Here is a 26,017-nt window from a genome sequence, read left to right as displayed (position 1 = left end):
GCTTATCCTAGGAGTAGAGTCCTGTAGCTGTAACTTGCTGCCCTTGTATAGGACAGAGTGTTCAGCTGGCTGGTCCACTTCTTGCCTTGCATGATCAGTAGGAAATACCGTAACCCTTTATGTTTTATATAGAGAAAACCGAAAAATCCATATAAGTCTTTGTTACAGTGTTGTTTTTTTTTTTTGTTTTGTTTTTTTTTTTAATATTGTTTTATACCGCCATGGGACATAATTGCCTGGGACATTAGTCTTTATAGTATTTTTATTTTGATTTATATACGGAGCATGGTCATTGCTAGAATACTTACCGGTATGTAACAGATAAGAAAATGCTTTGGCCAAGTCATTATTGATCTAAATGATGAGCCGTCCGACCTGTGCTGACTTCTGGTTGAGTTTCATTACGGTATTTCATGGGAATGATCTCAAGGTGGCGCCGGGCTGAATCAACTTTTAACAAGAGCAAGCCATGGCATGAGAGTTGCTGGATCCTTCACGTATCAAAGGAGAAGATGACATAATGATACTTACAAAGGACAGAACGTGGAGATCCATGATTCACCGGGGAGCTGAACACGACATGGTGTGACTTTCATCACTTTGCAGGTATTCATATGAGTACACTCAAGACTTCCACCTGCAGACTACACATCCCCGGAGGAATGTGGACTGTCTAAAAAAAATATGCAGGTTTGTGTTACAGGGTGTATAATAAAACCCACCGGCCCACATTTATTAAAGAAGCACTCAGGGTCCCCCCATCAATCACACTCCCCATCATTGGTGTCTAAACGTTTTCTGTAAGGCCTCATGCACACGACCGTGTTCAGTCCGTGATATACGGGACCGCGTGTTGGCCGCATTTCCCGGACCGAACACCGTTCAGGGAGCCGGGCTCCTAGCATCATAGTTATGTATGATGCTAGGTGTCCCTGCCTCCACGCGGGTATACTGTCCCGTACCGAAACATGTTTTTGATACGGGACAGTATTCCCGCGGGGAGGCAGTGAATCACAGCGTCATACATAACTATGATGCTAGGAGCCCGGCTCCCTGAACGGTGTTCGGTCCGGGAAATGCCCCATGCACATGACCGTAGATTTCATCCATTCGTAAATACTGTCCGTATATACTGATCCGTAGTAATTTATACTCATCCGTAAATCATCCGCGTATATGGAACGGTGTCCGTAGATACAGTCCATAGTGCATCTGTAATGTATCCGTATTTAAAGATCCGCAAAAAGAGGAAGAAAATCACAAGTGATATGCAACATCTGAAAACCCGGCGTCGCAAAGCAACACTTAATTACGGACAGCTACGGGTTCACATCAGTAGCCGTCCGTAATTAAGGAAGCGCCCATAGACTTCTATGGAGAGTCCGTGCCGTAATTACTGACAAAAAAATGGACATGTTCTATCATTTCTATGGCACGGACACCCATCTGTAAAAATATGGAGTGGTGTCCGTAGCCCATAGAAATTAATGGGTCCGTAATAACAGACTGTTACGGATGAAAAATACGGTCGTGTGCATGGGGCCTTACTCTTTTCATCCCGTTTTTGTTTTTTTCCCACTTCTTGTCCTTCCGGGCCATTAGATCATGTGATTCTGACCACCTGCCAGCAACAGCAAGCCCTGTGTTAACCAGAGGTCAGTATTCTCTTGTGTCCCTGACTTCCGGCAAACTGCTTTATGACATATACCTCCAACTAGTCCCTCCACGCTCCTCCCATTCTCGCCTCTGCTTGGTGTCTCTGAGAGGCCGTCCCTTGAAGAGCAGTTAGACTCCGCCTGTCTCAGCCCCTGATGGGACAAGTCCTTTTAGATCTATATATTAAACATTCTGTATCCGAGGCTCGTATTCTCTCATGTAAGGAGTAACTCGCAGATTAATGTGTTATTCGGGCAATATTTACAAATTGAGGTGCTGAGAGGTCTCATTGGGAGGTGTTTTGGGGTCTACTCGCGGCCATATATACAGTTAACAAACATAAATACGGATTTCATTGGGTCAAGCTAAACATCGATGCAAGCTCATAGTCTGCTCAAGCCTCTGCAGCCTATATTTTACCTTCAGATCCATAGCCGGACATGGGAATGATCTGCACCTCACCTGGTTATCAGTCTTGGTTACGTCACCATAGCGTCCTGGTCCTCAACCTGCTCATCCTCAGATGACCTTATTATAAGTCTGTACGCTGACTTAAGGCTTGGTTCAACCTTGATAACATTGTCCTTGTATCATCTTTGAATTATCGGGTGACCGGGGCAACTATGGGCATTTTGACCATGGTGACATTTTGAAAATAAATTTTACACTATGTCCTATATTTACTTTGTATTTTTCCTCTACAGGTGAGTAATGCTGTATACATGAGACTTGAATTTATAATTGTGCCTGCTTGAGCCTAGTACGATATAGTACACCGGTGAAAGGGAAGCTCCAGTGAAAAATAAGAAATTGGCTGCCGCCTTTTTGGATTCAGTAAAGTAAAGAATTTTGCTAGATAAGTTGTTGTGTTTTAGAGATTGCTGTTTGGATTGTATTCGTTGGGGGCTATAAGGGACCTTTAACACCGGCCAATTATCGGGCAAACAATCATTCACCGAATGCTCATTCCCAATCATTGCCTTGTGTAAACGGGGCAACGATCTGCCGATGAAAGAAAGGCTCGTTCAACGGCTGATCCTATCGTTTCGTCAGCACATTTTTGGGGATTTAAAAATGTATACGTTTGTAATCAAAATTGCTAAATGTGCAACTTACTGAATCTGCTCCAGTTCCCTGTCATTGGTGCTGTGTGTACCCCGCTGCTCCTGTTATCCCTTTCTGCCTGCTGCTCTGACATCCATAGTGAGTCATCTGATGTCTCATCATGATTGATGCCTCTTCAGCGCACACAGAGGGACAACAGGTGCGGCAGAGGATGCACAACACAAATGACGGGGACCGGACCAGAATCTGTATGGTGAGTACATTTCTATTTTGCAACTTTCTGCCCAAATTGTTTGATCCCGGCCTTAAAAGGATTTCTGGTTTTACACACACAGTTTTGATGCAATTTTTGGCTCCATTTTTGGACCAAAGCCAAAAGTGGATCCAGAAGGAAAGAAAGGTGTCCAGTCCTGTATTTGGCTCCAAAAACTGCATCAAATCTGTCTGCGTGATCCTGGCCTAAAGGTGGTTTGACATGGGCAGATATCACCTGTGTTTAACCACCTATAGCGAGTGCCGATCAACAATATGGCTCATCGATCAGCGCTCTTTTACTTCATTCACAAGGAGCAACGATTGTTAAGTATGAGCGATCGTTAATACGATTATTTATCCCCGTGCGTTTGCATTTCGTCTGCAACATATCTCCTGTTTACACAAGATGTGCCGCCGACTGGCATCCATTTTTGTGGCCACATAAAAGATGCGATCAGCTGATGAACCAGCGTTTGCTCGTTCATCTGCTGTCTTTCCCATGTAAACATAGGGCAATGATCGGGAACGAGCGTTCATATTCACGCTTGTTCACCCGATCATTGCCCTGTGTAAAAAGGCCTTAAAGGAGTCCCCCGATCTTTTATCAATAAAGTTTAATTGAACAATCATAAGTTCTGCAACTTTGTAACGTACTTTGTGTTCCAGTTTCTCCCCATTTGTTTAAATCTCTGCTTGCTATCAATGAATGGCAACAATACCTCTACAGACCTGTTTTATTTGAGAGGATTGTTAAGACTACATTCAATGTAGCAACGCAGTCAGCGGTATTTAGACTGTGTTTGCAGCCTTCTGTTTCCGTTCACTGACAGCAAGTAGAGATTTTTAAAAAAAGGTGTGCCGTTAAAATGCAAGCTATTTAACATAGCTTTTCATTATACACACTGATTAAATATAAAGTTATATAAAAACAGAAGATAATTCTATTTTGCTTAAAGTTTAGACAACCCCTCTCAAAAAGGATCAGCTGATTGACACGGATTTGGCTCACAACACCCCCAGCAAACAGCTGATTTTCCAGGGGAAGCCACGGTCAGCCAAACAGGGGAAATGGAGTATGATATGGCGGCCATTCAAATAAATGGCCTTCCATGTAATACAGAGGCGGATCGGATTCATCGGAACGGGAGCCGCTCTTACTAAGCATCTCTCCTTTTTGGCTTATAGAAGGGGGTCCTGAGCATGGGACAAAGTAGGGTGTATGGGCAGAGGTTGGCCCTTTAATTTGTCAGGACAATGACTGAATGGGTTTTTAGAAACAGGGGAGTTGGATCCAGCGCTGAGAGTGCAAATTCTGTTAAAACGGGAATCTATTTCCAAGTTTTATTTTGTCTTGGTTAAAATCGCAGCAGAGAAGCTACGAACAAAAGTTAGTGACGGGTAGGTATAGTCCAAAGTACAGAGAGAAAGAGAGGATAGGCGGTAGCCTACGCGTTTCAGACCCTCGCTAGGTCCTTAGTCATGGCTTATGATGAATGGGTTTTTCACGCACCCATTGACTTCAATGGGCGCGTAGGTGCGTGATAACGCACCAATATAGGACATGCAGTGAGTTTTATGCAACGGACTCTCGCTGCGTGAAAAATCACGCATGTCTGAATGGCCCCATTGAAATCAATAGGTCCGCGTGCTGTGCGCTGTTTCAACGCACAGCACACGGACGTGATTCACGCTCGTGTGAATGAGTCCTTACTCAGCAGGGGGTGACAGTGAGCCCAGGAGAAAGTTCTTCCAGAGTAAAGAGAACATAAAATCTGGGCTCCATCCTGAGGCATGATGGGAGTGACAGTATAAATACTATATTTAGGTTTTGTTTTATTTTTAGGTTTTTAGCCCTGTATCTTATTATTACAGCACCATTAATGTTCAGATAAATTATAACTAAAAGCCATTCGGGTCATTGCTGTCAGAACCGGTTTAGTACGTCCGGATGTGGCAGAGAGTTACGTTAATGCGCTGCTGTATATGTAAAAATGTAATGAGAACATTGATGAGTTCATATCTTTATTATGTTACCTCACCCTGTAGTTAACACTGCTGGATGGTGTATCCTATAGAGAAAGTGTACGAGTCTCGGCCCTCCATAGGTGTCTTTTAGCAGAAGGATAAAGGATATTGTGCGGGCACGTGATGTTTACAGTGTAATCTGGCAAGGTGTTCTTGTATTGACTGAGCGCCCAGTCTCTGCACCGGGATTTCTCAACACATCATTTAGTTCTCTGTGCCAGTGATTTGTGGTTGTGGACGTGACTGGATGGAGGTTAATTATTCATCAGATGAAACGTGCTGCACCGATACGACACCGCACAAGGTGATTCTGGTTCAAGGTGTCTTTTCTAAACATTAAGTTACTTAGAGCGGGTCTGTCATCGTACTATGCTGCTCTGTTTAATGGGGTTTTCTCATAAAGACAACCCCTGTCCATTTGCCCTATTATCGGTCCCTCGCTTGGGACTCCACCGCTATGAGCCCCTCTAAAATCAGCTCATGTTCTGGAGGACTTGGCTGCCCATGGTTTCCCCCCAGCAAAATCAGCTGTTTGTCTGGAACCGGCACTCTTATGAAAGGGATGTCTCTGATGAAAAGCTAAAGGGTAGTCAAACTCTTAAAAAATTTAAGGCATGTCAAAAGTTTTGATCGGATTGGGTCCGATCACTGAGACCCCCACCGATCTCTAAAATGAAGTGGCAGAAGAGCTCGGGTCAGCGCTGTGCCGCTTAGTTCCTGATCGGCTTACCTTGGCTTCTGACGCTTCGTTATAGCGATTGGTGAGGGTCCCAGTGCTCGGACCTCCACTGATCAAAACTTTTGACATGTCACTATGACATGTCAAAAGTTTTTTTTAAAGTTTAGTTACACTTTAAGGGGACAGGTCCGCTTTACTATTAGTTAAAACTGAAGAAAAATATTGTGCCATTTGGCTAATAGAGACTAATAAGCAAACTCATAGTGGACATTTTGGCTTCTGAGGAGTTGTTATCTGTTTCAGGACTCCTACCTACCATGTGCCATTGGTGTGTTCTTATTTGGCGGAGGAGGCTTTGGTCCTCCTCAGGCACAAGGGCCCCGGCATGACTGTTATGTCTTCAACCCCTTCAGCTACACCCCTTGCTTTGTCCTCATAGACCTAAGATTATAGACGGATCAGATGTAATTGGCTTATAAAGATCTTATGGTAAATTGTACTTTCAGACCTTTATCTCTTCCCAATATCTGCATTGTGTTCGGAGCACCCGTAGTGAATGCTGCGTTCCTGGCCTGAGATAATATTACGTGTGTTATACAGGCTGAAATGTCCATCACATTCACCGCTCTGATCCAGAAGGGAAAAACCCTTTTTGAGTTTGTTGCAAATTTGTCCTCAAAGAAAGGGGAAATATATTTCTTCCTGGTTCCTTACATGACAGTGATCCTTTAACTAATTATCCATGTAAATGAAATCTAGATCGGGACATATTTGTCAAGGAATCATTACTTGAGCAATTCCCCAGAGTGCAAGTTTATGGAATTGCTATATGAGTAATTCCACAAAGACAGCTTGGATTTGGCTGCATAGAACCCAGGTTGCTTTTACAGAATACAGTGTTGGACAGGAGGTGCACTTGCAGGCAATACCAGAATGGAAAACCAGACAAGCCAGAGGGGTAATCAGCAGACCGAGTACAAAAGCAGGAGATACTAAAAGCCTAAATCAGTGAGCAGAGGGTAAATTCAAAGACAAGCTGAAGTCCAGTTCAAATAATTCAAACAGTCAAGGAGATACAGGGTGTAACCAGGAGCTTGATCAGACACATGCATACGCAAGAAAATCAACAAGCAACTTTGAGAAAACTGAACAGATTCAAATACTCCACTCTTGGCCCTGACAGGTAGTAGACAGAGAAATTAGATTGGCTCAGCATCTCAAACCAGGGCTATCCAGAAGCATGACTAGTAGTCATGACAACCTTAAAGTGACGGACATTTCCTAACAATATTTTGTTCAAAGAAATGCCTCCAATCTCCCGTTAAATTGTGTGAATGCATTAGCCACCATTACTTTCAGTGGCAGCGCCTTGCTGCTCTTACAGTTCCTTAGTCCTTCTGCTTGTACAGTAAACAAACTTTAACGTTTATTATTTTAAAAGTTATGAGCTTTTTTTCTAAATATGCAAATAACGCTGTATTTGACAACTGGGTGTCAACACCAGTGATTCTCCTGAGGTGGAGCTACCTCACCGCCTCTGACGCTGTCCTATCAGCATGAAGCTGCTTCACACGGTGTGAGAGACTGAGGCTGGAGGGATGTGGGATCACTTCAAAAAGCAATATCTCCGGCTATGGACCACCTAGAACAGTGGTTCTGTTGGCATATGAAAAAGGAGATTCTAATACAGTTCTAGCTGTGAAACAACCGGAGGTATCACCAGTTGAAAACACAGTTGGGGATGGAAGCTGTATACTATATGATCACACTGTGTTGCTGGGCAGGGAAGGGGGAGAAGCTGTATGCTGATTGGACAGCGTCCTACAGAAAACATTATACCGCCCAGAGTGAAAAGAAAGAGTCACCTCCTATTTGGCTATTATAACCAAATTTGCATATTTATAGAAATGCTCATAACTTCAAATAATATTTTTGGGAAAAAAATCACACTGTAGTTATCAGCATCATAGCGCCTATTAGATTAGTTAAGAGATAGGGCGTCAAACTAGTGACAGATCCTCTTAAACCCCTTCCCGCCATCTGCCGTATGTATACGGCGCTGTCGGAAAGGGGCTCCCGTGGTACAGTTACGCTCGATTTAGAGCGCAACATCTGAGGGTTTTTTACCCAACCGTCACCCCAGCAACGCAATCGCTGGGGTGCTGATAGCATGGCAACCGGAGGCCTAATAATGGCCTCTGTGTCTGCCTTGTATGGATGCCTATGAGGACCCGCCTCTGGCGGGTCCTCATATGCTTGCTGTCTGTGAATAACTGATAGCTCTAAAACACTGCACTACGTGAAACACGCTCCTTTGCTTATGAGCCCTGCCTTTTATGGCCACATATGGGTTATTGCTGTATTTTTGGAGAAATTGTTTAACAAATGAAGGGATGCTTTTTCTCCCTTAGTCCTTGTGGAAATGAAAAAATTCTACGTTTTATTGGGAAAAATATTATTTTTAATTTTCACAGCCCAATTCTATAAAACACCTGTGGGGTCAAAATGCCCACTAAACAGTTAGATAAATTCCTTGTGTGGTGTAGTTTCCAAAATGGGGTATTTTTGGGGGTGTTTTCTTTTGTTTTGGTACCACATGACCTCTTCAAACCTGACATAGTGCCTAAAATATCCAATATAAAGAAGGCCCCAAAATCCGCTAGGTGCTCCTTTTGCTTTTTGATCTTTATAAAAATTGCATAATCTGGGCAATAAATATTGAGTTGCGTTTCTCTGGTAAAACCTTCTGTGTTTGGATTAAAAATAAATTTCTGCAAACAAAAAAATGAAATTTGTAAATTTCACCTCCGTTTTGCTTTAATTCCTGTGAAATGCTTATAAGGTTAAGAAACTTTCTAAATGCTGGTTTGAATACTTTGAGGGGTGCAGTTTTTTTTTAAATGGGGTAATTTATGGGGGTTTGAAGTATGGGCCACTTCAGAACTGAACTGGTCCCTGAAAAAATAGGCTCTTGAAATTTTTTTGAAAATGTGAGAAATTGCTGCTAAAGTTCTAAGCCTTGTAACATCCTAGAAAAATAAAATAATGTTCAAAAAACGATGTCAACATAAAGTAGACATATGGGATATACGAAATAGTAACTATTTTATGTGGTAATGCTATGTGTTTTACAAACAGATACAGTTCCATTTATAAAAATGCTAATTTTTGCAATTTTTCGCTACGTTTTGTTGTTTTTCACAATTAAATACTGAATGCATCGACCAAATTTTACCTCGAACATAAAGTCCAATGTTCATAACTTAGATGTGACAGTTTACAGGTGGATCCACGCAGGACCCGCTGTCAATGAACTTATCAGGTCCGCGGGACTGACGGATTCAGTGAATAGCGCTAGATACAGCTGCTCTGTATAGAGAATACAGAGCAGCTGTACCTAAAAAAAAAAGTACAAATAATTTTTAATAAAAAGTATGTGTAAACACACTGATGCGCACGCACACACACACACACACACACACACACACGCACGCACACACACACACACACACACACACACACACACACATATATATATATATAAGTGTAAATAGCCTTTAAGATGTTCCAATTGGTGCAGTGTTCTCCATTCAATACTATATTTATTTCTGTTGCTTATATTGGGTCAACATATTCCTCAGAGCTGTACAGTAGTTGTCATCACTCATGATCTGAATTCTCTATGTGTATGTTTTAGAATGTAGGAGGAAACCCATGCAAGCACAGGGAGAACATACAACATAGCTGCGAGCTCTAAACTGCGACCCTGTACACATCGTCTTTTTGCCCTATGCTTAGCTAGGAATGCTCCCGATGAGCTAAACATCTCCATAGGGTTGCATTAGCCCGACGGAGGCCTAAAAGGTCTCCGTCAGGCTGGTACACGCCGGTATACCTTTTGTTGAGGTGCGGAATAGAATAGTAGACTCCGCTATTTCATACAACGGGGATGTTTTTTAACATTGAAGCCTAGGGGTGACACATCCCACTGTATGACATACATCATAGACATCTGTTCGATGTAAACATCATGAGCTTCTCAATAGCTTTTAATTTTGAGCCAGGGAAACGGTAATCATTCCCGTAGCTTTCTACGCCGGCAATCGGAACTGGATTTACATCTCATGAACCTGTAAACACACATTGTCTGGAGCCGTAGACTCCGCCCATGAATTAGTCATGTATGGCTTTAAAATATTTGTCTGCTTCTACACAAGGAAGCAGGACATTGCGGTGCGCTCCTCACTACATCCAGCCTTCCCCTTGTCCCGCCCTGGTTCTTCGCTTCTCTACCACAGCGCTTTGAGTGCATAATTAACATATAAATATACATCATTTAAATATGTCTGCACCATTGTCAGTGTATTCATATGTAAACTTTTCCCTTTCCCCAGGGCCGCCTACATACCTAGGTCTACTATACCTAAAAGTAAATCCAGCCCTGCAGGCTCTGATTAAACAGTTTTGTTTTTTTGTGGGGTTCTTGATGCCATGGTCTATGCGACCGCCACCACGTTGCTTATGATAAGTAGCTGGTTAAGGCCCCATGCGCACGATCGTAGATTGTGTCCGTAATTACGTACCCATTTATTTCTATGGCCGACGGACACCTTCCGGTATATTTAGGGAAAAGCATCCGAGCCGAAGAAAGGCTTCGCAAAAGCTAGGACATGTCCCATTTTTTTGCTTTTTATGGACCGTGCTGCTATACTTTATATAGGAGCACGGCCCGCAAATGCGGGTGGCTGTCCGGAGCCAGCCGTGCCCGTAGTAACGGCCGTGATTATGGGCATGGTCGTGTGCAAGGGGCCTGACCATGACAGACATTGTTTGCTTTCTAAAATATTTTTTCTTTGTATATTCATACTGACTCTCTTGCAGCACTGAGCACTTTATTTTAAGTTAATATCTGGTCACTTTTTTCCTCGTTACGTTTTATTGTTGTAGGTATATGCAGCATCGCGACTTTGTATTTTTAGATATCATGACCGTGGTTTGATTCATATCATGTGAAGTTGAGGTCTGCATATCTCTGTATAGTTCAGGGTTGACTGTGGGGCTGGGAGCCTTAATGGGGGATCAGCCCTTATGATTTCTTGCGCGTTTTAATTTTGTGTTTTTGTGCGACAATAAAATAAAGATGTCAATTTATATTCGGCACCATTCACATAACAATTTTCCGCTATGGGAAAAGCTCCCAACGTATATGTTAAGCGGAGGTTGTGACGGATGCGTGACATTTTCATCCGTCACCCATAGACTATTATGGCATCTGTTTAATGTATACGTCCTGAGTTTTTCGTGATGTGTACTGTACGGGCCTATGCGAAATGGATGTCACTGTTAGGCATCCGTCACAGCAATAAGTCACCCATAGAATCCCATGTAAAAAAAAAAGTATACCACACGAGGATTCTGCAGTATCCCGCAGGATGGTATTTTACTATGCTATTCCATACTTAAAAAGAAAGTTTACTGATGTATAGTACCCCGTCGTAGGACAAAAGAGCACTCTTTTTACATCCGTCGTGCTAATGGAGACTTATGGACAAGTTTAGCATGTACATGGGAAGCTTTCCCGGCGTTAGACATAGTGAAAAAACATGATGTGAATGGGACCTTAATCAGCAAGGGTATTTGCACTTTAATAAATGAATGGACTGAATTGAGGTCCAGTGATGACACGGACCATCTGCGACTGAGAAAGGGAGAAGGAGGATGACCGAGCGTGCTCTCTACTCTCTTCATTGCAGGCCGAGCGTGCTCTCTACTCTCTTCATTGCAGGCCGCGCGTGCTCTCTACTCTCTTCATTGCAGGCCGCGCGTGCTCTCTACTCTCTTCATTGCAGGCCGCGCGTGCTCTCTACTCTCTTCATTGCAGGCCGCGCGTGCTCTCTACTCTTCTCATTGCAGGCCGAGCGTGCTCTCTACTCTCTTCATTGCAGGCCGAGCGTGCTCTCTACTCTCTTCATTGCAGGCCGAGCGTACTCTCTTCATTGCAGGCCGAGCGTGCTCTCTACTCTCTTCATTGCAGGCCGAGCGTGCTCTCTACTCTCTTCATTGCAGGCCGCGCGTGCTCTCTACTCCATTGCAGGCCGCGCGTGCTCTCTACTCTCTTCATTGCAGGCCGCGCGTGCTCTCTACTCTCTTCATTGCAGGCCGCGCGTGCTCTCTACTCTCTTCATTGCAGGCCGCGCGTGCTCTCTACTCTTCTCATTGCAGGCCGAGCGTGCTCTCTACTCTCTTCATTGCAGGCCGAGCGTGCTCTCTACTCTCTTCATTGCAGGCCGAGCGTACTCTCTTCATTGCAGGCCGAGCGTGCTCTCTACTCTCTTCATTGCAGGCCGAGCGTGCTCTCTACTCTCTTCATTGCAGGCCGCGCGTGCTCTCTACTCTCTTCATTGCAGGCCGCGCGTGCTCTCTACTCTCTTCATTGCAGGCCGCGCGTGCTCTCTACTCTCTTCATTGCAGGCCGCGCGTGCTCTCTACTCTCTTCATTGCAGGCCGCGCGTGCTCTCTACTCCATTGCAGTCCGCGCGTGCTCTCTACTCTCTTCATTGCAGGCCGAGCCTTCTTTCTACTCTCTTCATTGCAGGCCGAGCCTTCTTTCTACTCTCTTCATTGCAGGCCGAGCATGCTCTCTACTCTCCTTATTGCAGTCTATTGGAGTTATATACGCAGCTGTCCCTATGGGTCAGTTCACACGTTACATAAATGCTGTGGATTTTTCCACAAATGAATTAGTTGCGAAAAATCCGCAGCAATTACAGTGGCAGCAGTGGATGAGATAAAATAAATCTCCTCCACACGCTGCGTAAATACTGAGCGAAAAAAAAACGCTCAGAAATTGACATGTGATGCAGAATTTTATTTCGCAGCATGTCAATTGTATTTGCGTAAACGCTGCTTATTTGTTGCGGGTTTTCCCCATTGAATTCAATGGGAAGGTAAAACCTGCAACAAATAGCAGTTGTGTTTTTTTTTTACGGCGGGTTCAAAGCGAAAACCGCCGCATAAAACGTTCCTCCCTCCAGCACAGCCTCCTGGGCTGATGTTTCATCCCATGTGACCGCTGCAGCCAATCACAGGTTGTAGTGGCGGTCACATGAGATGAAACATCATCCTAAGAGGCCGGCCTGCATGACGTCAGAGGGCCGGGCTAAAAACTGCACCACAGTTTGGTGCACTTTTTCGCCCGGAATTCCCTGCGGCGCACAGGGCGGATACGCTGCGTGTGAACTCGGCCTATAACCTCTATAGACTGTAATGGGGAGAGCAGTGCGTGTACATTGCAGATTCCATCCTGGCATTTTATCTGTATCTCAGAATAAATGCTTCCCTTTTCTTTACTAAGCAAACAACGCTACTTCCATCATAATAAACACGATCTCTCCACGTCACATGCTTTGTTTTGTTATTTATAGTAGAATGGACTCTGCCTCTCATGATTGATCACTCCTAATATTTGGTTATGGAGGTGATTTATATGACAGAAGAAATACAATTGTGTCAGTGTTTGCTACGATAAATGTGAGTTTTCCGCCACGTGAATCTGCAGCGCATAAGAATGTGGATAGAAGTGCAGAATATATTGTGTCCCTGAGAACGCCATGTCTGTGGATGCTGAGGACATGCTTGAGATGCGCAGATGTGGGGACTATGTAGAGGCAGAATCTGATGCTCCTGGGCCCCATTGTAAAATCTCTAACCGAGCCCCCCCAACATTCATGTGTACGGGTCTCCTTATATGGGGGAGAGGAACCTTTTAGACCCCATGAGGCTCCAGAACCCGTGTTTAACTGCAACCTCTGCACCCCCTATGGTAACGCTCCTGGGACTATGGATGTTCTGAAAAAAATAATCCTGTTTCATAAAGAGCAAGTCTTAAGTCTAATTACTGTATGTAGAGGGGTTCTGAATTAACACTGGTGTGATAAAGATAGTGATTCTGAGTACAGACGTTATGACTCCAATCCAGAGCTGCATTCACAATTCTGCAGAAAGCTCAAATCTCTCAGAATTCCATTCCTGTTCAGTGTCTGTACAGAGTTTGCTCTGTGTTTGTTTTTTTTTTGTTTTTTTAAACCCCGCAGAAGCAGCAGCAGGGGAGGCAGGGCAGGCTAGCTGCTAGTGCCACAAATGAAGGTGGGACTTCAGCGTGTCACTGCTGCCTTAGCAACCAACCTGCCCTGTCTCCCATAAAGCATTTCTTGCCATCCATTTTAAACTTTGAGCAGAAGACGTGGTATCTGGAGCTATGCATTAAGGGGGTGGATCTGTCAACAAACTGTTAACTGGCTTTAAGAATAGCCTGCAGAATAGTGAGTGCCGCTCTGGAGTATAATACAGGATGTAACTCAGGATCAGTACAGGATAAGTAATGTAATGTGTGTACATAGTCACTCCACCAGCAGAATGAGTACAGCTCTGAAGTGTGATACAGGATGTAACTCGGTAGGAGTACACGATAAGTAATGTAATATATGTACACAGTGACTTCACCAGCAGAATAGTGAGTGCAGCTCTGGAGTATAATACTGGATGTAACTCAGGATCAGTACAGAATAAGTAATGTAATGTGTGTACATAGTGACTCCACCAGAAGAATGAGTGCAGCTCTGAAGTGTGATACAGGATGTAACTCAGGATCAGTACAGGATAAGTAATGTCATGTATGTACACAGTGACTCCACCAGCAGAATGTGTACAGCTCTGAACTGTGATACAGGATGTAACTCAGTATGAGTACAGGATAAGTAATGTAATATATGTACACAGTGACTTCACCAGCAGAATAGTGAGCGCAGCTCTGAAGTGTGATGCAGGATGTAACTCAGGATCAGTACAGGATAAGTAATGTAATGTATGTACACAGTGACTCCACCAGCAGCATGTGTACAGCTCTGAAGTGTGATACAGGATGTAACTCAGGATCAGTACAGGATAAGTAATGTAATTTATGTACACAGTGACTCCACCAGCAGAATAGTGAGTGCAGCTCTGGAGTATAATACAGATCAGAATGTGTACAGCTCTGAAGTGTGATACAGGATGTAACTCAGGATCAGTAATGTAATGTATGTACACAGTGACTCCACCAGCAGAATAGTGAGTGCAGCTCTGGAGTATAATACATGATATAACTCAGGATCAGTACAGGATAAGTAATGTAATGTATGTACACAGTGACTGCACCAGCAGAATAGTGAGTGCAGCTCTGGAGTATAATACAGGATGTAACGCAGGATAAGTAATGTAATGTGTGTACACAGTGACTCAACGTTTTATGTAGATATATAATATACTATAATTTGTAAAATAGTTTCCAAAGGTCAGCGCAGGCTGGATTTTGACAGTGTATAGTTACTCCTAGGGTTGTCACGATACCAGAATCTGGACTTAGATACCGATACTTTAGAGTAGTATTGCGATACTCGATACCAAAACGATACTTTGCCAACAATAAAAAACCCACAATAATGTCCTTCCATTTTCTGATGTGAGGCACGAGGTGTTATCACTTTTGAAACTCCATGTGCCTCACATTAATAGTAATTAACCCCATCATGTACCTCACACCTTAACCCAATATTGCCCATCATGACTGAGCGAGGTACTTGATGGGATCACTTACTATAATGATTATAATGGACAACATTGGTTTAATCTGTGAGGGGAAATTTGGGGTTAATTACTATTAGGGCTTATTCACATGGCAGAGTTTGGTCCGTGATATACGAGTCGTATGTCGCCTGCATTTCCTGGACCGAACACTGCATCTACTGGACATTTATGGCTTATCCTTTGGATATGCCATAAATGTTAGAGATGGGATTAATCCGTTTAAAGATTTTTTCGGAACCAGATCCACTCTTGGGCTGCGTTTGTTACCACAGCTCTGCACCATTCACGTGAACAAGGTTGGCGCTTTGATGGGTAGTCCAGGGCACGGCGCGGCCCATTAGCTCTGCTGACGGGTAGGTGTCCTGGTTGATCTAAGGATCGGCCGTCGATTTAAATCCTACTGGCTCGACCCCTCTCTCCTAACGATCCATCCTTGTGCAATACTCTCGATATGCTATCATGAACCGAAACGAAACTTATATGGACCCTGAGTAATAAACTTGATGAGCCAAACATTTTCCCACCGTTTAGTGCTGTGAATGCCTTCCGCCGATTACTGTCTATAGCATAAATATTATTCACTTGCTGCCATGGAAACAGTTGTTTTCCCGGTTTGCTAAATTTACTCTTGAGTTGAATATTAACGTAGTGACTGGCAGTACATGAAAAGCGAAAAATAACTAAAGCGTGACTCACCATGACTCATCCCAGGGAGCTTGCAGCTCGGCTTTAGACAGTGACATCTGAACAGCTGGCAGGCAGTCTTGCCATTTTTTTTTTTCTAGGAAAACACTCAATACATTTCATTCTTGCAAAGCCTCTTGTGCAATAGTTGGAGCCACTTCCATGCCAAGAAATGCCCCAGTGCTGTGCATACCTATATAAAGGCAGGCGGCAGTCTAACAAACACCCTTCATCCTGCTAAGACAAGGGGTTGAACACACATTTGCATTGCTTCTTATTAAATTCTAATTGTCAGCTGTTTATGTGCCTTCTCTAAGCCACGTTCAGACGTGGCAGAGTTGTCAAGGATTTTTACTGAGGATTTTACCTTTTGCAATGCATAGGGTGAAATCCGTGGCAAATTCTGCAATGTGAAACATTCCAATTTTGCTGTGGATTTGCATCTAAATGCACATCGGAAAATGGCTTTGAGGGTGGAGAGCTGCAGTGTTTATGCTCCCTTTAGTGCCACTGCATTGAAATCAGTGCATGCCATGGAGCCTATTGTAATCTATGGATATCCATGCCATTCAATGTACGTAACTCAATATATCTTTCGTGGCAAAACTAAAAGTGCACCTAACTTTTGAGGTGACTTTATATGTGTGTACATGAGGAATAATGCTTTTTCTCACCATTATATTACTTGTGTTCTGCAATGTTGATCACTTTTCTCCTCTGCAGGCTTTGTCTGTCTCACTATTCTCCTGCTTCCTCCCGCTTCTCACCCCTCCCCTCTCCATAAACTTGTATGCAGCGTGTCTGTTGCTGACTCACTATCTCTCTGCTACACTCCTCCTGCTCCCACCTCTCTTCTCTATAGACTTGTATTGCCAGCATGTCTGTAACTCTCTCACTGTCCCTCCTCCTGCTTCCCCTCCCCTCTCTATAGACTTATATTGCCAGCGTGTGTGTCTCTTTCTCTCTCTGCTCCCCCTCCCCTTTCCATAGACTTGTATGAACAGGCAGTAAAGTGACACACCACCGCCTTCTGCAGCCCGTCGGTTCTGTTCTGTAACTATGGACTGACTTTGCTTGACAACAAGGGGTGGACAGCAGACAACAGGAAGGGAGACACCAAGTGGCAGTAACTTCACACAGAATATGCTTTCATAAGAACAGCTACATTTATCAGTAAGTAAATGACAAAGTTGATATGTTTCAGGTATATTATTAGATTTGCATAAATTGCTTGAAAAGTTAGTGTCCATTTAAGTAAAACCTGCACTATGGCCCTGTCTTAGGTAAGGGGTTTTTCTAGCTAAAAGAATTGTCAGCCCAAGTATTATTGATGGCATATCTCTAGAATATGTCGTTAATACCAGACCGGTAGGGGTCTGACCTTGAGACCCCAGGCCAATCTCTAGAATGAAGTGGCATTGGTACTAGAAAGGCGCCACTTCTGTAAGCCGATTATAGTCAGTGACCGACCGTACAACCTCTGGAAAAAGCAGAGCGGAGACCAAGTAGCACAGTTTTATTCTAGTGTCGCGCGGTCTACTGATTTGCGTTGGTCACATTGGTTTTACACCCACCGATCGGACATTGATTTCATTTTCTATGGATATGCTGTCGATGTTTGTGCAGAGACAACCCTATCCATATACCCTATTTGAGGAAATGGATTTATTAGAGAGGGGTCCATATTCTTGACCCCCATGGTTCCTAGGGAGAAGAACTCCCACATACAGTATACCATGGAGTACCCAGAGGTTCTGCGGTACGTTGCCGCCATAAATCCTTCCATTGATATCTGTGTTTTCTTTTACTATACAGTTTAACTAACAAAATCGCTTCCTCTGCTGCAGATGTAAGTCATAAAGTGATCCACCTGGATTGGCGTTAAGGGGGTTGTAGAATACAAGTGGATTTTATTAATAGGACGGGACCCTGGGTAACCTGTTGGCACACTGCAGGCGTTCCTTTTACTAAAATAGCTTTTAATGGGTTCACCATGGCCAACTTCTCCACTGAGAACATTATAATGGTCTTCTTTCGTAGGCACCACCGGAGAATCTGTTTCATAGCCCTTAGGACTGTTGTCTGGGGACTACTGCTATGTAATCACCACACAAAATCCCACAGTTAAGAGCATACAGTGTGTATTGAGATTAAGGTTATATTTAGTATTGCAAGGATTTATTTTATATACCCGCCACCTATAAACTGTGCCGTAGTTCCTGCTACAAACACTTTCTGCGTAACCTTTGAGTCACGGCAAATAAAAGAACTGCGCAGGTTACTGCCCGATTGCAGGGGCTTGGCATGAGCAAAGTTTGCAGAGAACCAGTCACGCACCTTATCTCCGTCCTGCTCCATAAACTTAGATCTTAGACAGCAGTGACCTGTGCCATTTCCCAGGAAGATACTGAGCCGTCAGTTTAATGCTTGCATTGAATTACAGATAATTGGTCATTTGGCATCACATCTACGTCAAGGACCAAGCTCACTTCCACATACTGGTTTTCACTTTTTTAGGGGAACTTATTAGATCTCCTATTTTGCTTCTAAGTAAATCTGCGGGTTGCATTCTTATGAATTTTAGTTTAGCTGCTGCCATTGGTTAGTCTTCAAATCCCATGTTTTGGGTCACTAAGTAACTATTTTATAGCATATATCCCTTAAAGGGCATGCCCACTTTTCCAGCAATTTTCTTATATTGTTCCAATGCATCTAAAATAAAAATGAAGCTACTTTGCAATTAGTCTGTTTTATGTATACAGCTCCTAAGCAGACCTATGTGTCTTCATGGTTACAGGTTACTCCATTTATCCTCTTTTACCATCTTTATCCTCTTCTATTGTCCATAGATTAGCAAGCAAAGGAGTAATTGGGAGCGGAGTAACACATAGTTAAAGGATCAGACATTTAAAGAGTGGTCACTCCATTAAAGAGAGTGCCTGGTTACGACCACCGCTATACAGCTGCCCTATTATGTGAAAATTGTATCCACTGGCAATGAAGACCAGGCACTCATGTCTCCTGTTATTAATGACACCATGACCACTCTGACAGAGCTGTTGTGAAGTCCAGAGCTGCATTAACAATTCTTCTGGTTGTTATTGGAAACAGTCTACAAGCTTGATGACAGACACGCCCCTAATAGCTTAACTAAGCTCCCATAATGTAGGGGGACAGTTAGTTCTTCCTCGATTACTGTTTAGTGTCTGGTGCAATGATGACGCATACAAATCACAGGCTCTGTCCAGACATTGCGTCTGAAAGGTATTCAATTCGATTTAAGCTCTGAAGCTTGCAATTGTGAATGCAGCTCTGGAGTATAATACAGGCTCAGTACAACATAAGTAATTACAAAATAATAAATTTACAAAGTTACTATCAAGGACCTACTGTACATCACTTCTTATGGATACACTATCTGTCCAAAAGTTTGTGGACACCTGATCATCACATCAATATGAGCCTTTTGGACATCCCATTCTAAAACCATTTGTGTTATAATAGAGTTAGGCCCCAAAGGGGTTTTCCCACAAGGAACATTTATTACCTATCCACAGGATAGGTGATAAATGTATAATCCCTGGGGGCCCTACCACTAGGACAGGGCCTGCACCAGTGTCTTCTGTTTGCATGTTTATATGGCATTGATTGGATTTCCTCTTTGATTGCAGAACAGACATTTGATTCTCTTCATTGAAACCTAAGAGTTACGTTTAGGCCTAGTTCACACACAGTTTTTTTTTTGTCAGGCAGAAGAAAACTGCCTCAAACTTTCCTTCTGAAATTTCTGAGGCAGCTTTTGAAATGTACAATTTTTGGGCGTTTTTTAATGTATTTTTTAAAAATTTTGCAACAGTAAAAACTGCAGGCAGTTTGTGGCTAAAAATTCTCCAGACAAACGGCACAGTTTTTTCTGCCTACTACTGATTTTAATGGAAGTTTAGAAGCGGGAAAACACTTCAAGAAAGGGGAGACACTTTTTTTTATCTGCGGAAACACAAAAATAAAATAGTTATGGCTCTTAAAATGTGGCGACACACAAAAACAGATGATTTTGAAAAAAAAAATTTTTAAGGCCTCATGCACACGAACGTAAATACGCCCGTAATTACGGCCCGTAATTACGGGCCCATAGACTTCTATTGGCCACGGGTACCTTCCCGTATGCTTACGGGAAGGTGCCCGTGCCGTTGAAAAATATGGAACATGTCCTATTTCAGGCCGTAATTACGCCACGGGCAGGCCCATAGAAGTCTATAAGGCTCCCGTAATTACGGGTGGCTACGTGTGTGCACCCATAATTACGGGAGCGTTGCTAGGCGATGTCAGGGGATAGTCACTGTCCAGGGTGCTGAAAGAGTTAACTGATCGGCAGTAACTCTTTCAGCACCCGGCACAGTGACTACCGCTGGATTTAATAGTATTAAAAGTTAACTTACCTGCTTCTTCCACCAGTCCGGCCTTCCGGGATGACGTTTCATCCCATGTGACCGCTGCAGCCAATCACAGGCTGCAGCGGTCACATGGACTGCAGCGACATCCAGGGAGGTCGGACTGGATGTCAAAAGAGGGACGCGTCACCAAGACAACGGTACGTATGAATTTCTTTTACTTTCAATCGCTGCGGAAACTGCCCAAAAGGGCTGCCCCTTCTCTCTTTCCAGCACTGATAGAGAGAAGGGGCTGCCGATTAGTGCAGAGAAAACGGGTCCGTAGATACGGGTGGAATACTGGTGACACCGGACCCATATTTACACCAGTATTTACGTAAGGAAAAAAATACGTTCGTGTGCATGAGGCCTTACTGTGTAAAAGTAGGAAAACATAAAAAAAACAATATTAATTTGGTATCGCCGCAATGGTAATGACCCGCTGAATAAAGTTATTGTTACTTATACCACACGGTAAACGGCGTAAATTCATGACGCAAAAAAGAGTGGCAAAATGTTTTCGTTTTTTTTCTATTCCCCCCCCCCCCCCAAAAAAAGTTAAAAGGTAGCTAAACGTTCAGCAAACTTCTGACATGTCATAGTGACATGTCAGAAGTTTTGATCAGTGGGGGTCTGAGCACTGAGACCCCCACTAATCGCTAGAACGAAGCGTCAGAAGCGCTCGCGTGAGCACTCAGCCGCTTTGTTTCTGTTTGGCTTTTATTGGAATGCCGATGTAGCGGTGTACGGGCTCATAGACTTTCTATTGAGCCCGTACGCCGCTGCATCGGCTTTTTGAGAAAAGCTGAACAGAAACGAATCGACTCAGCACTCACACGAGCGCCTCTGCCTCTTCATTTTAGCGATTGAGACCCCCACCGATCAAAACTTCTGACATGACATGTCAAAAATGTGAACGTTTCGTTTATGCCGCTTGCGATATTGAAATGCGCTGAATGGCAGTGCAAGGAACTTATGTTCCTTGCCGTGCCAGCGTCCTATAGACGCAGGTACAATTATAGTGCAGGAGGTAGGTTTCAGTGGTGCCACTGCCCCTTCCGAGACGCAACCGGCTGCCGCATGAGGCGAGAAGCTCACCTCGCCTCATGGACGGTGTGGCCCTAATCCATAGAGAGAAAACACTTGTAATGTCACTTATTTTGGAAGCAGAGGTAATCCTCAAAATAATGGATATTTTGCAATAGTAACCTATCCCCCCATGCCTATAATTGGTATGAAATATTGCGATATTGCTATGTGTTCTGTGACACTGCCCACAATGATCGCATGTGCAGATAACAAGCTGTCTCAAGCCACTGTCTGTAGAGAGGATTTAGCAACACGTTGCAAAATCGTTTTGACGTCTTCTATTTTGATCACTCAGTATTTACTCGTTATTGTTCTTTAAGTCCCAAAAAAGGGAAATCCAGATTTTAAGCCCCAATGTGAATACATTATCCATACTGCATTTGATTTGTACTGGATTTACTCTAAGTTGATTTCATACAAAGGGGTCTTCTTTGATGTCATTGATACGCTATCTGGCCAAACGTATGAGCATTACACCAATATGAGCTTGTTGAACTTCCCACCCCAAAACCTTGGGAGTTGATCTAGATGTAAGCCCCTTATATGACTTTAAAGGGGTCTTCCCAATAAGATTTATCACCTATCCACAGGATAGGTGATAAATATATGATTGCTGGGGTCCCTACCACTGGGTCCCCCCACCAATCACTAGAACGGGGTCCCGACTCCCCGTTCCTGCTCAATGCGTGATCGCAATGAGAAGGATTTTGAACAGAGGAGCGATTGCACATGTGTCCTGTCTGTAGGGCTGACGGAAACGGTCTAGCACTGCACTCGGCTGTCTCCGTGGTCATATAGACCTCATAGTTCTAGTGATTGGAGGTGCCCCAAGTGATCATACATTTATCACCCATCCTGTGGACAGTTGATAAATGTTCTTACTGGGAAAACCCCTTTTAAGAGCCTCCACTCTTCTGGGAAGACTTTCTACAAGATTTTGGAGTGTGTTTTTTGGAATTTTTGCCCATTTAGCCAAAAGAACATTTGTAAGGTCAGGCCCTGAAGGTTACATCGGGAGTACGGTTGAAAAAAAGACACATGTACCTCAAGTTCAACCAAGGGATCGGAAAAGGGATGGGAAAAGGTGGAAGAGAAGGTCTGGTTCGTAATTCTTCCCAAAGGTGTTGGATGGGGTTTAGATCAGGACTCTGTACCGACAACTCAAGTTCCTTCACACCAAACATTTGACATATCCACAGAATGTCATAATTGTCAGATAGGTGCAGGTCCCACCTCTGTGCCCTCTAAACCCCCGTTGTGTCGCTCTGTGTTGCTGCTGAAGCAGGATATTTTAGACCATGAAGAAGAAATCAGCATAGTTCGATGAGCTACGCTGTTTTTGTAAGTCCTATAGAACTGAATGGTAGTTACAGGAACAGCGTAGCTCACATGCTACGCTGCTTCTGTAACTTCCATTCACTACTGTGGGGCTTATGGAAACCGCGTAACACACGAAGTGGCCCGGAGGGTGCGGGAGCAGAAATAGGGTGAACAGAGTTTAGGGGGCCCCGTTCTAGAGATAGGCGCGGGTCCCTGAGGTGGGACACGCATCGATCTCACATGTATGAAATATCCTGTGGGAAAACCCCTTTAAGCCTGATTTCTGACACACATTTTAAATAGTAAATCTCCTCCAACATCTGCACAGCACTGCTGAATATGTGTGTCCATTATATAAGCAGCAGACTCATTCTCATTGAGGAGATTCAGCTTGTAGGAAGTCTTTGGGACAATGCTTCCTGGGAAAAATATGCAAAATAGCTCTCTGCCACAAGAAATAAAACTATCTCTCCAGTGCCACCTATAGGTAACTACCCTGTAAGTCAATGTCCTACTAGCTGGATCCCTGCAAAGAGAATTCAGTACCTTCCGGGATTCTGTACATATGGCATCTCACTCAGCCAACCAAGACCCTGCTCTGTACTTATGAGGAGCATCATTTTCGAAACAGTGCGGTCTACAGATGGGTGACCCTGATTTGACTGATAACCCAAGTCATGCTTCAAAGCCCTATAGGGAGTCAAAAATTGATTTACGGGGTAGTCATCTATAGGTGGCACTAGAGAGATAGTTACGTTTCTAGTGGAGAACTATTTTGAGTATAAGCATCGAGAAAAAATTAAAAAGTCCATTAGCCCTCTTAAAGTCTCCATAGGGTAGACATGGTTGTAGGTAACTGCATCACGGATAGTAATTTAATTTAGTGTATGTGCGCATGCACACTGCTGTATTATGGCGGAGCATGTACGGCAGCACAAGGCGGCTGCACGACCCTATACTAAGGAGTTGTACTGCTCACATGCAATTGTTTCTGCCCTGTGCATAATCCCTAGCGCCTTGTTCACACTTTGCAGTTTTTATGTATCTTTTTAAGCCACAAGTGGCTACAGTGGAAACTAGAAGTATAATCAGGAGCTTTAGATTTTTCTTCTTTGGATCCATTTCCAATTTTGACAGAAACAAAATAATTGAAACAAAATGCAAAATGTGGTCTGGACCTAAGGAATGTTAATGACCACACCAGAATACCACCGGGAAGAAGATCCAGCGTTTTCAACCACATCCCAAATACATTAGTTAGGGAATCCTAAAGGCTCCTAATGAATAATGAAAATGGGAAACTCAGAGTTTTGCCAGAGATTCCAAACTGTGGCCTTCCAGATGTTCTGGAACTACAATTCCCAGCATGCTCCAACGGGCTGTCAGGGGATGCTGGAAGTTGGACAGTTGTAGTTCCGCAACAGCTGGAGACCATGGCCTTTGCTTAGAATGTGGTTAATGGTACAGCTGAAAATATGACTATATTATCAACGTTTATTAGGTGCACTGTAAAAAAATTATGCTGACTGATTATTACTAGTATTATATAAGTGCTATATGATGAGTAACTAAGTGCATTGCATTATGGGGTTGCTGTAAATTATAGCGCTCAAAAGATATTTACAGCCTTTATCTGCAATGCCGTATGAGGTTTATCTTCTTGTTACGTCATTGATGCCATTATTTTATCAGCTAGAGCACACTTGGGTCAAACTGACGAGATTTGCTGAGTTCACCACAACACATAAAAACATCTAATACGTGTATCTGGCAATGACATTCAACTAACTGCATATGTACAGTTTCAAGCGATGTTTTTATTGCAATACATCTAAAATAAAATATGAAACAACTTTGCTAATAGTCTTGATTAAAAACAATGCTACCAGTTTTTCTGTATACAGCTCCAATGCAGACCCTCCATGAATATGGATACTGCAAATAAATCCTGTATAATCTGATCCTGCAGTCATGTCTTCTTGCTAACCTACAGACAACGGAACAGTCAGGCAGATGAAAAAGAGTACTACATCACTTTAGGATCAGACTACAAAAGGTTTGTTTGTAGTCTGTTGTCATGGAGACACATAGGTATTCATAGAAGCTGTATACACAAAATACAAGATTTTTTTAAACAAGACTTTTTGCAGCGTTACTTAATTTTTTATTTTAGATACATTGGAGTAATAAAAAAAAATGTAAATTGGTATAAAAAATGTACATACCCTTTAAAACAAAACTAAAAGGAAGTAAAATGGTTACCTAAAACTCGTCTCTCCTGGATTTGAGTGGATGTGAATATTTTTTTTTAAATCTTTCGTAATAGGATATCCAGTAGGTCATATTGATGAACTAATCAATTGTATTCTATTTTATAACTGAATTAACATTTCAACCGAATACAGAAATGTCAATAAAATGTTCCTAAAATTCTATTTAATTGAGCAAAAAACAATAAGTTTCAACTTCCTGTAAGTGAACTGTAAACAGATGTGTCACCGTCTTGCATAACTTTTCAGCTGTATTTGTATACAGTTTGGGAGAACGGGCCTGCATTGAACTACATAAATGTCCATTTTTACCAATTATCTCTAACCATGCTTCCTGTTCTGTATCAGAGCTCGTGTACCCGTTTCGTCATACATGATTTCCATTATTAAATTAGGTTGTAAGACCTAAGAATGTCATAAGCAAAAGTTCAGTTCTAGTTTCCTGCAAGGCAAGATTAATTAATTGGAAAAACAGCTAAAAATAGTAAGTGGATGCTGAAACTTTTAAAAAGGACCTGCCAGCTCTCCTGTGTGGTGTAGTATAGAGGAGCGGTCAGCTCTCCTGTGTGGTGTAGTATAAAGGGTCTGTCAGCTCTCCTGTGTGGTGTAGTATAGAGGAGCTGTCAGCTCTCCTGTGTGGTGTAGTATAGAGGAGCGGTCAGCTCTCCTGTGTGGTGTAGTATAGAGGAGCTGTCAGCTCTCCTGTGTGGTGTAGTATAGAGGATCTGTCAGCTCCCCTGTGTGGTGTAGCATAGAGGATCTGTCAGCTCTCCTGTGTGGTGTAGTATAGAAGATCTGTCACCTCTCCTGTGTGGTGTAGTAAAGAGGATCTGTCAGCTCTCCTGTGTGGTGTAGTATAGAGAATCTGTCAGCTCTCCTGTGTGGTGTAGTATAGAGAATCTGTCAGTTCTCTTGTGTGG

The 26,017-nt window shown here is 43.2% G+C and overlaps 1 protein-coding gene across 3 annotated transcripts in view; it reads left to right on the top strand.

Moving 5' to 3' along the window:
- Nucleotides 1-26,017, top strand: part of LOC142651274 (E3 SUMO-protein ligase NSE2-like) — a 106,343-nt gene that overhangs the window by 35,612 nt on the left and 44,714 nt on the right. The window contains exon 1 of one of the 3 annotated variants that reach the window (XM_075825740.1): nt 2,473-2,495. The exons of 1 other annotated variant lie outside the window; for it this stretch is intronic. In XM_075825740.1, the coding sequence (XP_075681855.1) occupies nt 2,495 (1 nt within the window). In that variant the 5' untranslated portion in view covers nt 2,473-2,494. Of the gene's footprint in view, nt 1-2,472; nt 2,496-2,952; nt 2,975-26,017 lie in introns of those variants that run through there. One more of the 3 variants, XR_012847594.1, reaches the window with a different exon arrangement.

Source organism: Rhinoderma darwinii, chromosome 5, assembly GCF_050947455.1.
Source record: "Rhinoderma darwinii isolate aRhiDar2 chromosome 5, aRhiDar2.hap1, whole genome shotgun sequence".
NCBI lineage: Eukaryota > Metazoa > Chordata > Amphibia > Anura > Rhinodermatidae > Rhinoderma > Rhinoderma darwinii.
This window is presented reverse-complemented; position numbering and strand designations above follow the sequence as displayed.